The sequence below is a fragment of the Etheostoma spectabile genome, chromosome 14 (assembly GCF_008692095.1).
Source record: "Etheostoma spectabile isolate EspeVRDwgs_2016 chromosome 14, UIUC_Espe_1.0, whole genome shotgun sequence".
NCBI classification, from domain to species: Eukaryota; Metazoa; Chordata; class Actinopteri; order Perciformes; family Percidae; genus Etheostoma; species Etheostoma spectabile.
In genome coordinates, this window is record NC_045746.1 from 11,501,277 (window position 1) to 11,515,297 (window position 14,021).

Sequence of the window (14,021 nt, forward strand, 5' to 3'; positions counted from 1 at the left end):
TTAACGAAAATAAGGATGTGAAAGAGTGTTAGTCAGTGCATGACATGATTATTAAGATATTTGGTGCCGAGAAATTTAACAAACATTTACAGTCTGATCGATTGGGTGTTTTTCTTTTTTAGCAATGGCAGCACATGTAGGGATGGCAGGGTTGGTCGGTTTGGTCGGTCCACCACTTTGTCCTGACTGAAATGCCTCAATAACTATCAGAGGAACTGCTGTGAAATTCCGCAAAGCCATTCATGGTTCCCAGAGGAGGAATCCTAATGCCTTTAGTGATCTTCTGACTTTTCCTCTTGCCCCACTATGTTTTTTGGTGAAATGTCTCAACGATCAAATGGGTTGCCATACAATTTGGCACAGATGTTAATGCCACATTTTGGAGATCCCCTGTCTTTTCTTCTAGCAACATCATCAGGAGAATTTTTTTTATTTGTCTTTGATATCTAATACATGTCTGGAACTAATGTCGTGATGACATTGTCAAACCTTTTCCCTCCCTCCTCCTTGCTTAAACGAGGTGGATGCTTTTTGAGATAACTCAGAATTGTTGATGTTGAACAACATTGTCCCCCACATTTTTGCAATTGTTGCCTTCTGGTTGTCTTTTAATAGCCAGACTGTGCTTAGTGGTTTGATATTTTACTATCCATTATTTATTTTAATTGTGTCACTTATTGCTTGAAGAGAGTTTTAATAGCTGATGAAAAAAGTTAACAGTAGATTTTAGACATCATAATTATTTTTAAATCCATGGCTACAGTACATATGCGGTAGCAGTTTCATAAAAACTAAATGAAGGCTCTGAGTCACACACTCCGAGTTTAAGACTCATACCTCCCTCTCTGTCTGTGGTCAGCTGATTAACTTCTGCACGCAATGGTCTGCTGACCCACTGCAAACAGATCAGGTGCATGTGTGTGTAATGAAGATTTACAGGACATATTTTGAGTTTGTGCCAAGCAGTAAGTGTTTTCAATGCCGTGGCAATGCAATGACGCAACTTGTAATTTCTCAGGGAACATAGTCTTCTTTGCTTTGCTGCTTTGCTTGCACACGTGCACAAACTCAAGTACGCCAAGTCTGAACGATATAGTGTTTTAGCATCGACAAAAATAAAGTATAAAGTATAGCAGCTTGACTTTTAGGTCTACTTCTTGTTGCCACTAAGGGGCGTTATGACTTTGAGCCAATATCGGCTTTTATATGTCGTCAGGGTTGGACTCTGATGAATCCTGAAAAGTTTCGAGCCACTTGGACAATGTACACTCAAGTTACACCCACTTCCTGTTTCGATTGCAAAACGAACAAAATGGCCGCTCTGCCACCGCCATGCGCTATGACGAAAAACTTTTTCATCCCTAAGGCCTTAAGAGGGCACAGACCAAATTTTAAGTTGATTGGATAAAATCTCTAGGAGGAGTTTGTTAAAGTGCGAGATGTGGAAATGGGTCAAAATCACACTTTCACTCTCACAATTTCGAACTTTCAGTTCAAAATGGCGGACTTCCTGTTTGATTTAGGGTATGGCTCCAATGGAATTTCATGTACTTGACATGCTACATATGAGTACCACGTTTTCGGAGTCTACGTTAAACGTACTGCGCTAGCGAGCCATTTTTGTGCGCCTATTCCCAAAACCCTTAAAATACGTACATTTTCACCAGGATTGATGCGACCGCCAAATTTGGTAAGTTTTTGAGCATGTTAAGCCCCTCAAAAAGACAATTGATTTGCCATAATAATAATAATTCCTTCAGTTTCAATAGGGCCCTAATTACCTGTAAACGTAACACTAATCTACAACAGCAGTCTGTGTCTTATATAATGTAATTTACACTGATTTAAGTGTTCTTGGATACACAGTTTGTTGCTTTTGTTCTCTGGGTGATGGCATTGGATATGCGTTAGAATGTTAGATGTATTTCCACTCACACACCCGACAACTGCTGACCAACACCAACACAAAGTCCTCGTCTTGTCCACCACTCTCTCGCCTGTACTACTGTAACTGACTGGGGAAACCCAAGTTTTCCCAAACTTGCGATTTTAAATAGGCCGGCGGGCCATCTTACTCTTGTAGGTCGCCACCACTTGTCATACTCGTCCTTAATGCTGCTATTTCTGACTCACTCACTGCACCATCGGCCTGAAAAAAATATGCATACAGGTGGAGCTCGGCTACATAGGCACCAATCAGAACTTTAGAGCTAAGGCCGTGCCACAGATTAGATGTCCCTGAAGAACCTGCGTATCTAGCGGTAGTTCCGCATTACATTAAAGGTCCCCATGACATGGTGCGCTTTTATATTGCTTATATGCTTAGTGGTCCCCTAATACTGTATCTGAAGTCTCTTTTGTATAGACCTTAGTGGTCCCCTAATACTGTATCTGAAGTATCTTTTATATAGGCCTTAGTGGTCCCCTAATACTGTATCTGAAGTCTCTTTTAGCCTTGGTGCAGAATTACAGCCACTAGAGCCAGTCCCACAATGAGCTGTGCCATTTCTGAGTCTGTAGCTTTTGAGGAGGAGAGAGACAGACCATTGCGTGCAGAATCTCATCAGCTGACCACAGACAGAGAGAGGTATGAGTCTTAAACTCGGTAAATTATGGGCAAAGCAGAGAAACGGGAGGTAACTTGGAATCTGGAATCTTGCCCCTTATGACCCCATATGTGTATATATATATACTGTACAGTCCCTGACAAAAGTCTTGTCACCTTTGTACAAATTGACCTGAAGTGCCACTGAAATATATTTCTAATCAAGATTTATTTACAAGAAATGGCTCATTTTAATCCCAACAGATTTTGTAATATGTTTCAGTGCAAAAAGAAACTGTTAAAAAGTATCCTAATATTCACAGCTTGGTAAAGCCCATTGAGTCAATTTTTGCAAAGACATAAGTGTTTGTTCGGGTGGCGCCTGTAATATGAGCTTCCACCTGTGCACTAATGGATCAATCAGGTCTCAGGTGTGTAATAAAAACCCCAGTACACTAGACCTTCACATCAACTGCAACTAGACCTCTGCACAATGCCTAAGATTCCCCTGACTAAAGTTTTGATTATCACGAGCTGAAGACCAGATCCTGCTGATGTGACAGACACCTTCAATGTGTCTCAGCGTCAAGTACAGAGGATTAAAAAAACATTTAAAGACACTGGAGATGTTTTTGACAACCCCAGGTCAGCAGACCCCGCAAGACACTGCTCGAGAGGACCGTTTTTGTTGGCTCCAAATCCAAGGCCAGCCCATTTCCCACTGCAGCAGAGCTCCACCAGACCTGGTCCCCTGAAGTCCCTACATCCAGTATGGGGGTGTGTGGAGATCTGCAGGGTGGAAGGCAACATCAATAGTCTCAAATACCAGAATCTTAGCTACCTCTTATATCCCAACCATAAGAGGCCAAATTCTGCAGCAGGAGGGTGCTCCATTGCATACTTCCATCTCCACTTCAAAGTTCCTCAAGGCGAGAAGATCAATGCTCCAGGATTGGCCGGCCCAGTCACCAGACATGAACATCATGAGCATTGTGGGGTAGGATGAAAGAGGAAGCATGGAAGACCAAACCAAGAATATTGATGAACTCTGGGAGGCAGCAGGACTGCTTTCCTAGCTATTCCTGATGCTTCATCAACACATTGTATGATCCTGCCAAACCACATGGTGTCAGTCCTTCAAGCTCATGGAATTCATACAGAGATTACATTTGAATCCACAGCACCACTATTTAATTTCTGACATATTTTAGTATTTGTAGTAAATTTGTTCAATTTATGTATAGGCAACAAAACTTTTGTCTTGCCAAAATTGACCTTTCTGTCTTGTTTAAATATAATCTTTTTTTAGTGAAACTAATTTATTTCAGTGCAATGAACCATCATTTGGAGGGTTTTAGCTTTCTCATATAGCTATTTCTTACAACCAATTGATTAATTAAATTCAGTTAATAGCGGTGGTTTCTACAAAATAGATAAGCGACAAGACTTTTGTCAGGGACTGTATATATATAATGAGCCAGGTTCTGTTTTATTCGATCAATTGCATGACTTTATGTCGAAAAAACTTTGGGTGATATTTGCGCAAGAAGGGATTCCCAGGACTAAGTATTAGACGTCTATCAGTCATTCTGAGGCTTTCTGTCTGCCTGTGTACACTTTGTGTGTGGTAGAAAGAGAGCGAGAGAGACACGACGGTGTCATGCCAGTGATGGGCCATGGGGGGGTGGGGAGGTGCGCCACTCACTGAGCCTTTATGGTGGCACTCCAGTGTGGTGAAATTGAGTTTGGCCTGTCTGGCTTGAAACCCGACCACTGACAGACATGAAAGACAGCTGATGCTGTATTAGACCAGGGTGGGAAGTCACCACCAACCAGCCTTTAACTGCTGACATTGGTGATGGGTGTGTTAGTTTACACCATTTACAGTAGAATTATCGGCAGGTAATATATACATCTATAGGAAAAAAATAACGGTAACAGATTTTTTAAAATTTTGTCTGGATGTGATACTAAACTAACCGATTGAGGCAGCGGTAGGACAGCAACTCACGTGATCTGCAAAGTAAAATTACTGGTTTTGTCAAAGGAGTCTGGTGGCTTTCAAGAGATCATATCAGATAATGTCTTCAGTTCACCCTATGTAAACTTAAACAGAGCTGTCTGACAACAAGGCAAAGCGGTGAAACATTCTAAATATAGTGATCTACTGTAGGCAATACACTGATAATGTATAAGTACCTCATACAACCCCACTTCAAAAATATCCAAACTATCCCCTTAGCTAATGACTACTATTAACTACTGAAACAATACTTTTCTTACGTTTAAGCCATTTTCTAGTTAAAATTTCACTGTTTGCTGAGAGATGAGTGTCAGTAATCAATAGTTTTCATGTGTTTTGTACAAACCAAGGCAATACTAAGCACTATCTACAATTTCAATTCAATTTTATTTATATAGCGTTAAATGTCAACAGTTGTCTCTTTGCGCTTTTCATAAAAGAGCACGTCTAGACCGTACTCTGTGATGTTATTTACAGAAACCCAACAGTTCCACCTAGCAAACACTAGGCTACAGAGGCAAGGAAAGACTTCCATTAAGAGGCAGAAACCTTGAGCAGAACCATGGTTAATCTGCCTCGACCGGTTGGGGGAGAGAGAGAGAAAGAGAGCAAAGGGTGTCGAGCAGGAACATGGAGGCAGCAAGTGACTCCAACCAAAGATCCAGAGCCAGAAACATCTGCAGGAAGCGATAGGAGGAGAGAGGAGAGGGCAAGACTCTGGGGGCGAGAGAGCACAAGACTCCGGGAAAGGGAAGAAGTCGAGTTAGTAACATGCATTAATGGAATGAGTTTACACACAGATGGAGAGAAGAAGGAGGAGGAGAGAGGTGCTCAGTGCATTATGGGAAGTACCCCCAGCAGTCTAGGCCTATAGCAACGTAACTAAGGGATGGTTCAGGACTCTCCTTAGCCAGCTCTAACTATAAGCTTTATCAAAGAGGAAAGTCTTAAGCCTACTCTTAAATGAACTCCTGAACCCAAACTGGAACCTGGTTCCACAGGAGAGGAGCCTGATCTGGCTCCAATTTTACTTTTAGAGACTCTAGGAACCCTGCATTCTGGGAGCGCAGTGCTCTGGTGGGGTAGTAAGGTACTATGAGCTCTTTAAGATAAGATGGTGCCCGACCATGAAGAGCTTTGTAGGTGAGTAGAAGGATTTTAAATTCTATTATTGATTTTGTTCATAAACTTATTTCAATTCATTGATGGGAATATCTGACTTGTAGCTTTTTAAAGAGTGACTCTTGCCAAAATGCAACCTAGGCTTTTTGTGAATATACCAGAGTCAAACTTTTGTTTAAAAGCATAATTAGGACGTAAAGGCCACTTTTAAGATTAACTGTATTTTTGTTTTTCGGTCAAATGGCTTTTTGAATGGGAGTGCTAGGGGCACTATTAAAATAGCATCAAAATCACTATTTTTAAAACACTAACAAGGCTTGACACAACATGAGACTTTGCTCCAAGTATCACCAGGGGCATGAACTCAGCATTGAGAACATTGTTTGTATTCAGAGTTCACTAAAAAGAGAACAACTCACTTTTGCTGTTGGTGTTTCCGCTCGCTGGCATCTCGCAAGTCAAAAAGTGTATTCTTTTTCGAATGATTTTTCATCACACGCTATATTCGTTTGTGTGCTTTACTATGTTTTCCATAGTACAAGTAGTAATTACTTGCCATACATTTTCTGTGGTGCAGCAAAAAACCTCCTGCCTAACTGAACTATTGCCACTTTAATCTTTCCACTTTATGATTTTATTTGCAATTTTTTTTTTAATCATTTTTCTTCCAGGTTTTATTTCCTGCTGTCAAACTACATCAACCTCTAAGTCCAGTCATTACATTACATTCATTTGTAAGTTTTATATCATCTTTTACCACAATGGTTCGTAAATATTAAAACAGCCCAGAATGCATTAAAAAGATTGTGGCCATCACTACCTCTGCACCCCCCATCCATGAATAAAATACGATTGTTTTTTATAATCAGTGGGTCGTATTACTGTGGAACAGATCTGCTCTGGCTTAAGACAACAAGTTTGCTGCCTGTGTTAGCTTGTATGAGTGGAGCATTTGTTCTGCTGCTGTGTAGCTGTGTTGTGTTGGTGGTGTGTGTGTGTGTGTGTGTGTGTGTGTGTGTGTGTGTGTGTGTGTGTGTGTGTGTGTGTGTGTGTGCGTTACAGCCTTATAGGGTTAGGGGCCATAAACCTCTTGGTCAAGTGGGCCTGACCCTGGCGCAGATTATTGTTGTTAACCTCTGACCCATACACTGTGCTTGTGTGTATGTGTTGTTTATAGGCATGCAGGTGTCTGAAGACCCTTCAATCCAATATGCCGTGGCTCCAAGCTAACCCCCTCTCTCTCGCTCTCGTGTGGTGTGTGTGTGTGTGTGTGTGTGTGTGTGTGGGGTGTTGTGTGTGGGTGTGTGTGTGTGTGTGTGTGTGTGTGTGTGTGTGTGTGTGTTGCTATAAGCAGCATAGGAGACCAATAACCCTGTAAGTTTCTACATCTCACCCTCCTCTTGTGGAGAGAAAAAGAGGGAATTCTGGGAAGGGAATTTGGGGGGGGGGGTCTTTAACTTGTTAGAAAGTTAACTTGTTAGAAAGTTAAAGAACAAGTATACAAACAAATGTAAATAGAAAATGTAGAAAGAAAAGGGAGATTAAACGGCAGGAAATTGAAGCTTGTTATCTCCCTTTCTTTCACATGTGTTCATCACATACACAAACATGTATTATCGTCACACACACACGCGTACACACACTGACACACACTGACACACACACATACATTTTTATGCACTCAGTAAGAGCTCAGAGTTATACTGCTCCCCAGATGGCTGCAAAGCTTCAGCATGAGACTGGAGGAAAAAGTCAAGCAGTGAAGTTAAAAAAAAAAACTGCTGGAGGTGGTTGTGATAGTTTACATTTTATCTTCCTCTTTTAAGTGTGCGTGTGTGCGTGTGTGTGTGTGTGCGTGCGTGCGCGTGCACGGGGCTCATAGTTCTCATGCACACTGTATCAGGGGCCAGCTGGGTTGGCCTGCACTCTACACATGCACCTTATTATGACTCAGTATTGCATTACTGACATTCCTCCATAGCTCTTTTTTCTTTCTCTATTTCTCTCTCTCTCTCTCTCTCTCTTTCTCTTCTTGGCTGGGCAGATTTGCTGAGCAACCTCCTCCCCCCCCCACCCACTCCCTCCGTACCCCTCCCTTGACCCCCTCAGCAAAGACCAAACGTCTGACACGTGATCCCTACAGCTTCATATCGAATCACCCCACCGTTTTTTTCAGTTGACTTCTTTGCAAACCTCGAAGCCGTGAGTGTGTGTTACACATGTTGCTCTGGTCCTAACACTCTCTCATAGTATTTCACATACTGCTGAGGAAGAGGATAGGAGGGAGGGGGTAGAAATTAAAACCGTCAGGCAGCTCAAAGAAAATGTCAGTGGATGCATAGAAATAAGGGATGTGTGTGTATGTTTTCAGTGATTGGCTTTGTAGTTTGAGTATGGTTTCCCTCTATCCGTGTGTGTGTGTGTGTGTGTGTGTGTGTGTGTGTGTGTGTGTGTGTGTGTGTGTGTGTGTGTGTGTGTGTGTGTGTGTGTGTGTGTGTGTGTGTGTGTGTGTGTGTGTGTGTGTGTGTGTGTGTGTGTGTGTGGAGTTGTGGGCGTGTTTTAGGGAGAGAGACTGTTACTTTTGGTGCGGCGCCATCGGTAAAAGGAGCTGATGGTGATCTTTTTTTGGGAGGGATGAGGGGATTTGAACGCAGCCCTGAAGATAAGAGTGTAGAGTACGTGACAGGTAGCAGCTCACCGTTTTAAAAATCCCACACTGGGTTAATCCAGTGTGAGGAAGGGGGGGGGAGGAGAGAAGGAGGTGGAAGGGGAGAGGGAGGAGAGGAGCGGTGGCTCATACCACTCCTCGCAGCTCAGCCTTTATGCTGCCCAGCACGAGAAGAAGGGGCAGGCTGTCTCTCTTTTGCTCTGTCTCTCTTTCACTGTCGTCCTTCCTCTGTCACTTCCTCCCTCTCCCCCCTCTTCCCTCTTACCTCTCTTGCATTCTCCTTGCCAATCTGTCCCTCCCTCCCTCTCTTCCTGACTTCCTTCCCTCCCTCTCCTCCCCCCCTCCTCCTCCTCCTCCTCCTCCTCCTCCTCCCCTTCCTCTCTCTCCCTCTGTCTCTCTGTGTCACTGGAAGGCGTCTCAGTGTGAAAATGCCATCCTGCTCTCCAGACTGTTGCCTATTTCAGGCTGTGGAGGTAAGAGACTTGTGTGCGCGTTCCTTTCTTTTCCGGATGTCTGTCGGGAGCTGTGTGTGTGTACGTGTGTTTGCGATTATCACTTTGCAGCGATGAGGACCTTTGCATTTTTCCACCGTCAGTGTTTCTAAAACTTTTTTTCAAGCAAAACTCATGCGTCATGAAATCACTTTTTTCGTCCGGGGGCGTGAGGGAAGAGAGGAGGTCTTCTGGCTTTGGACGGGCAGAGAGCGCTGTGACGTTGGTTATGGTTGCATTTGGAGTCTCTGTTTGCGACACCGTGCTGGGTTTTTTGTGCCATTTCTAGGCCGCCGTAGCTGTCGGTTTTTGGTGTTTTGCTTGTTTCTACTTTGCGGTGCCAATGTTCGACTTCATTTTCCGTACCCTACTTACGGGCCGTACCCATCACCCTATTTGTGTCTTGTCTCATGTAATTTTCAACAGTTGTTCCCCGATGGTTTTGTGTGACGTGCAGGGCAGCAGTATCCCTGCCGTGGACAGAAGATGTTAAGTATGTGGGTGTGTAAGGAGACACACACATATATATACACACACACACATTTCTTTCTGATACATGGAAGATAATCTCAGTCGTCTGTGTGGTTTTCAGGCACTTTCCAATGTTTATTTGCGCATATTTATGTGTTGCGCTGCATGTGGTAGCGAGCTCTCTGTGGCGTGGGTGAATCTGCTCATACAGTGGTGTGAAGCAGCTGGTCTGTGGTTATCTGTGCCGCAACACACTCAGAGAAGACAAAATTACACCTGGTTTAAATGTCGATTTGGCCACTTGGCTGATATGGTTCAAAATGGCGCAACAACGGGAGGTACTGGTGCTTTGAACTGTACCCGCTTGCTGCTCCCAGCGATGACATTTTTAAGGACAAAATGCAAGATGTGTAAATACATGGTTTTATTTTACTGTCCAAGTGTGAATATTAGTTTTTTCTCCTTTTCCGATTGCAGATGTTGTAGCATGGGACGGAAAACGTGTTATGGCGGTTCGTGCGCGAACAGGTTTACATGCATATCCGTGGATATGAGTGAGTTGGGTTTAGCTGTGGACAAAGAGTTGAACTGAGACGCACGGGGCTGGCCAACCTTTCCAGGACGTCATCCTTCTTCCTTTTTTTAATGCGGTTCTCATGTTGGAGTGATAGAATCATATGAACAGGACTTTTTAAGTGTGGATGTGACAAAGCACCCTGGGTATGGAGGTAAATGTAGCATCTAATCTGAAACATTCTCCCTTTTCTCTTGCGGATTCAAATTCCCGAAAGTGTCTCAGGACACGTCACACCCTATCACTCTTATTAGACTTTCTCCAGCCTGTCAAACACAACCTCTTTTATCCACATGCCCATTATTATTCCCATGTGTTTCCAGATAGTGAAGGTGTGGAGTGAGGATGGGGCCGGTAAAGTGGTGGAGATCCCAGCCGACATGACGGCCAGAGATGTGTGTCAGCTCCTGGTCTACAAGAGCCACTGTCTGGACGACAACGCCTGGAGTCTGGTGGAGCACCATCCCGTCCTCGGCCTCGGTAAGAACGTGTGTGTGTGTGTACTGTATATGTTGAGTGGGTGTGCACACAAGCATGGATTTGGCAGAAGCTTGTAGCTATATTCATGCTCCTTTTGGAAAAAATGGACATCAATCTACTTTTGATGCTACTTTGTGCCTCTCTGTATCTGGGTTGGTTATGTGCTGTAATGTAGCAGTTTGTGATAGGGTGATACAACAGCAGTCAGGTGACCCACCACTAATATGAGCCAAATTCTGTTACATTGTCAGTTATAGCCCTAATTTTTGCTCTTTTAGCGTGTGTCTGTGTGTCTCGGCATGGTTGGGGATACTCTCTTGTGTGTATGTTCACTTGAGCATGGCACCAGTGCTTGTATGCCTTCTGCACGCCTCAGGGAGTGAGGTGTGTTAGTCGTAGGATTAGGCATTTTCCATGTTCTACTTACATGCCTGTTCCCTCCCAATAATTCGCTCAGGGGAAGAGGGGAAAAAAAAACAAAAACATAAGACTCATGCTCTGCTTCTTCACTTTTGCAGTGTCTCCGTTTGAAGCTTTATTTATGTCTTCATTTTTTTCCCCTCCTGGGTCTTTCTTTGTCCTCGGTGAGAATTTCCTACTCCCGAGTTGTATTTTTAGAGTCAAAGGATTGCTTTGTGCTTTGCTGCTTGATCTGCGTTTCTGAAAAAAAAGTGCACTCGAGAGATGGAATGTGAGGAGAGGAGAGGGAGGAAGGGAAAAAGAGAAAGAGAGAGAGCAAAAGAGAGGGAGCGATTGAAGGGCGGGGGGGTGGAGGGAGACGCCTGGACTAAAGCGTCATACCCCAGCTGCAAGGAACCAATCGCGTTTCTGTGTCGGACGAGCCCCTACCCTTCCCAGCCAATCAATCTTTCCTTAACCGTCCTCAAAAAAACTCCCCTGCTTGCAGCCTGTGTGTGTGTGTGTGTGTGTGTGTGTGTGTGTGTGTGTGTGTGTGTGTGTGCGCACACACCCACACACACTTAAAAGAACTCAGACATTTCCACCCCTAAACTGTAGCCAGAACATTTTTTTCAGCAAGAAAAGTGACTGCAGTTTCACCAAAAATATATGAACGAGTGTGTGTGTCTGTGTGTCTGTGTCTGTCTCTCTGTCTGTCTGTCTGTCTGTGTATTTTTTGTCTTAATTAAACAAGACTTTGTGAGTTAATCTGGACGGCAGAATTAGTGCTAAATCCCGGTTGTTATCATATCGTGTGCACAAACACACACACACACACACACACACACACACACTGGAAGAAAATAATTGTGCCTCTGTGGTGCACAGTGAGCAGGTTAGGCCTGTGTGAGCTCTTAATGTGTGGTTGTGTGTTTGTCTGTGGCTTGTACTTTGCTTATGGCTTAGCTGCTCTCAGCAATCAGCCTAAATACATGACATCATCTTCCTGCAATGCCCTCACCACCTCCTCCTCCTCCTCCTTCTCCTCCTCCCTCTTCATGTCATATCACTTCTCTTCTCCACCTTCACCTCCTCCCTCCCTGTCTCACAGTGCTTTTTCTTTTCACAGCCCCTCCTCATTTAACCTCTTATTCCCTTGCTTGTCTCTTAGAAACAGGCCATGTATTTTTCTTGCTGTGTCATTGTATACAATAACAGTAGAACTGGTGATGTGTGTGCTTTATCACACAAGATGCAGTGTATAAGGCAGGTACCGCTAACTATGACTTTTACTATGAAATTACATCATGGAGATTTAATGTGAGAAAAAGTGGTGCACTCTATTTTCACTGCTTAAAAGACTCATTCTTTCCAATTTATACCAATTGACAAGGACATCTCGGAATGTGCTTTCAGTGTTAAAAAGAGAAAAGAAAAATGAAGGAAGGAAGGGAGAGGAAATGCATGCAGAAGAACTGCTTGTTATGCTGCAGATCATACCTAAAAAAAAAAAAAGAAAAAATGATAAAGTGGAACTCTACTTATTGTTAATTATATTGTTAAAAAGCCCTAAAGCAGTTTGCACTGATTTTAAGATGTCTGTGTTTGCCTCCAGTTACATCCCTGAGGTAAACATAACCCTGTTGAGGACTAAAACTGTCCGTCTGTGTCCTCCATACAGAAAGGTGTCTGGAGGACCACGAGCTGGTGGTTCAGGTTCAAGTCTCCATGAGCAGCGACAGTAAATTCCTCTTCAGAAAGAACTATGCCAAATATGAATTCTTCAGGAGCCCCCTGGTGAGTCTCTTGCATCCCTAAAATGTAATTTCTGTGACTGATTTGGTTTAGCTCGCATTGCCACACACCCACACACACAGCTGGGGTTCAGCCGATTTTTCAGCCTTGATATTTCGGGGTTGGAGCTGCTGCTATTTAAAACCTTTAAATATGTGTCTCCAACGAAATATTTTTTCAATGTGGGCTGATAAACCCTCTGTGGCACAGAAATATAATTTCCTCCTCGAAATCTTCATTGATAGTCACAACAAGATGACGAGTCTACAGCCATGCTAGCAGCTCTTTTAGGCTTTTTTTTTTTGTACAAATGGTCCTTCCAGCTAAATGCTAATGTCATCATGCCAACATGCTCATTAACAACACTAAATTTCAATGCTAACATGCTGACATTTAGCAGGGATAATGTTCACCAGTGCTGCCTTAAAGTCAGTTAAGCAATGGTTGAGGTGAGGGTTTGGTGCCTTGAAGTCAACAGTCACAGTGCTGCCTGGAAGGAGACATTGGGGGCTTAAAACACCAAGAGAAAATTATTATCCAACTGCAAAGCCCCAACCAGCCACTATTCTTTCATATACTGTATATACTGTATGTGACACAATGATAGACATAACCTGTCTAACACAGAAATCACACTGGAAGTATGGTTGGGAAATGTCCCCTAAATTGGCAGTTGACGACAGAGAAACGATCAGACATACATTTAAATGCCCTCTGTAAATAGACAGTATTACATGCTGCCGTTGGTAGGGGCAGTAAATTACAACTTGACCTACTTTCACTTACCTATGCTGCCGTAAAGTCTAGACTCAATCACATGTCCGTGATCTGCGTAACGACAGTACAGTGGAACGTTTGTCTTTAACAGAGCAACAGTAATAACCTAATCAACCATCATTACTGAGATTAAACTACATTCTTGGTTGTATTTGCATTGAAAAACACACTCAAACAGAAACATAACTCTTGCAGCGCACATGAGCAGATGCGTAATACACATAAAGTAGCACCTTTGTGAATTAGCCTACTGTTGCTATTGTACATTCATAAATCCTACATAACATTGTCATCAGACTTACTTATTGATGCAGGCACACAGTAGTGTCCACAAAGTTAGTCCAATGAGGGGTTAAAGGAAAGTGTGATAGCGTTGTACTCCTCTGTCACTGCCCAATGTGAGGAGAGAGATTTGAGTCGGGCATGCGTCACTTTGCAAAAAGTAGCATATAAGATGCTAACTAGAGACTTTTGTAATGTCAATACATTAAAAATTGAGTTACTTAAAGTTGGTTCACTGCTGGCTACATGTTAGCATCAAACACAATAAAGGCTGTCAGTGAAATGGCGGTTTGAGCTAACGTTAGCAATCAAACTGTCATAGATAGCGTTAGCTAAAACACTTTTTGAAATGACTCCTAGCTTAGCTACAAGCTAGCAATCAAACACAACAAAGG

General features: G+C 43.1%; 1 protein-coding gene across 4 annotated transcripts in view; it reads left to right on the forward strand.

Annotated features, from left to right (window-relative positions):
• LOC116701414 (growth factor receptor-bound protein 10) overlaps window positions 1-14,021 on the forward strand; it is a 103,142-nt gene that overhangs the window by 44,755 nt on the left and 44,366 nt on the right. The window contains exons 1-3 of one of the 4 annotated variants that reach the window (XM_032535115.1): window positions 8,250-8,831; window positions 10,218-10,374; window positions 12,455-12,570. In XM_032535115.1, coding sequence (XP_032391006.1) covers window positions 8,787-8,831; window positions 10,218-10,374; window positions 12,455-12,570 — 318 coding nt within the window. In that variant the 5' untranslated portion in view covers window positions 8,250-8,786. The other 3 variants (XM_032535116.1, XM_032535117.1, XM_032535114.1) reach the window with 3 other exon arrangements.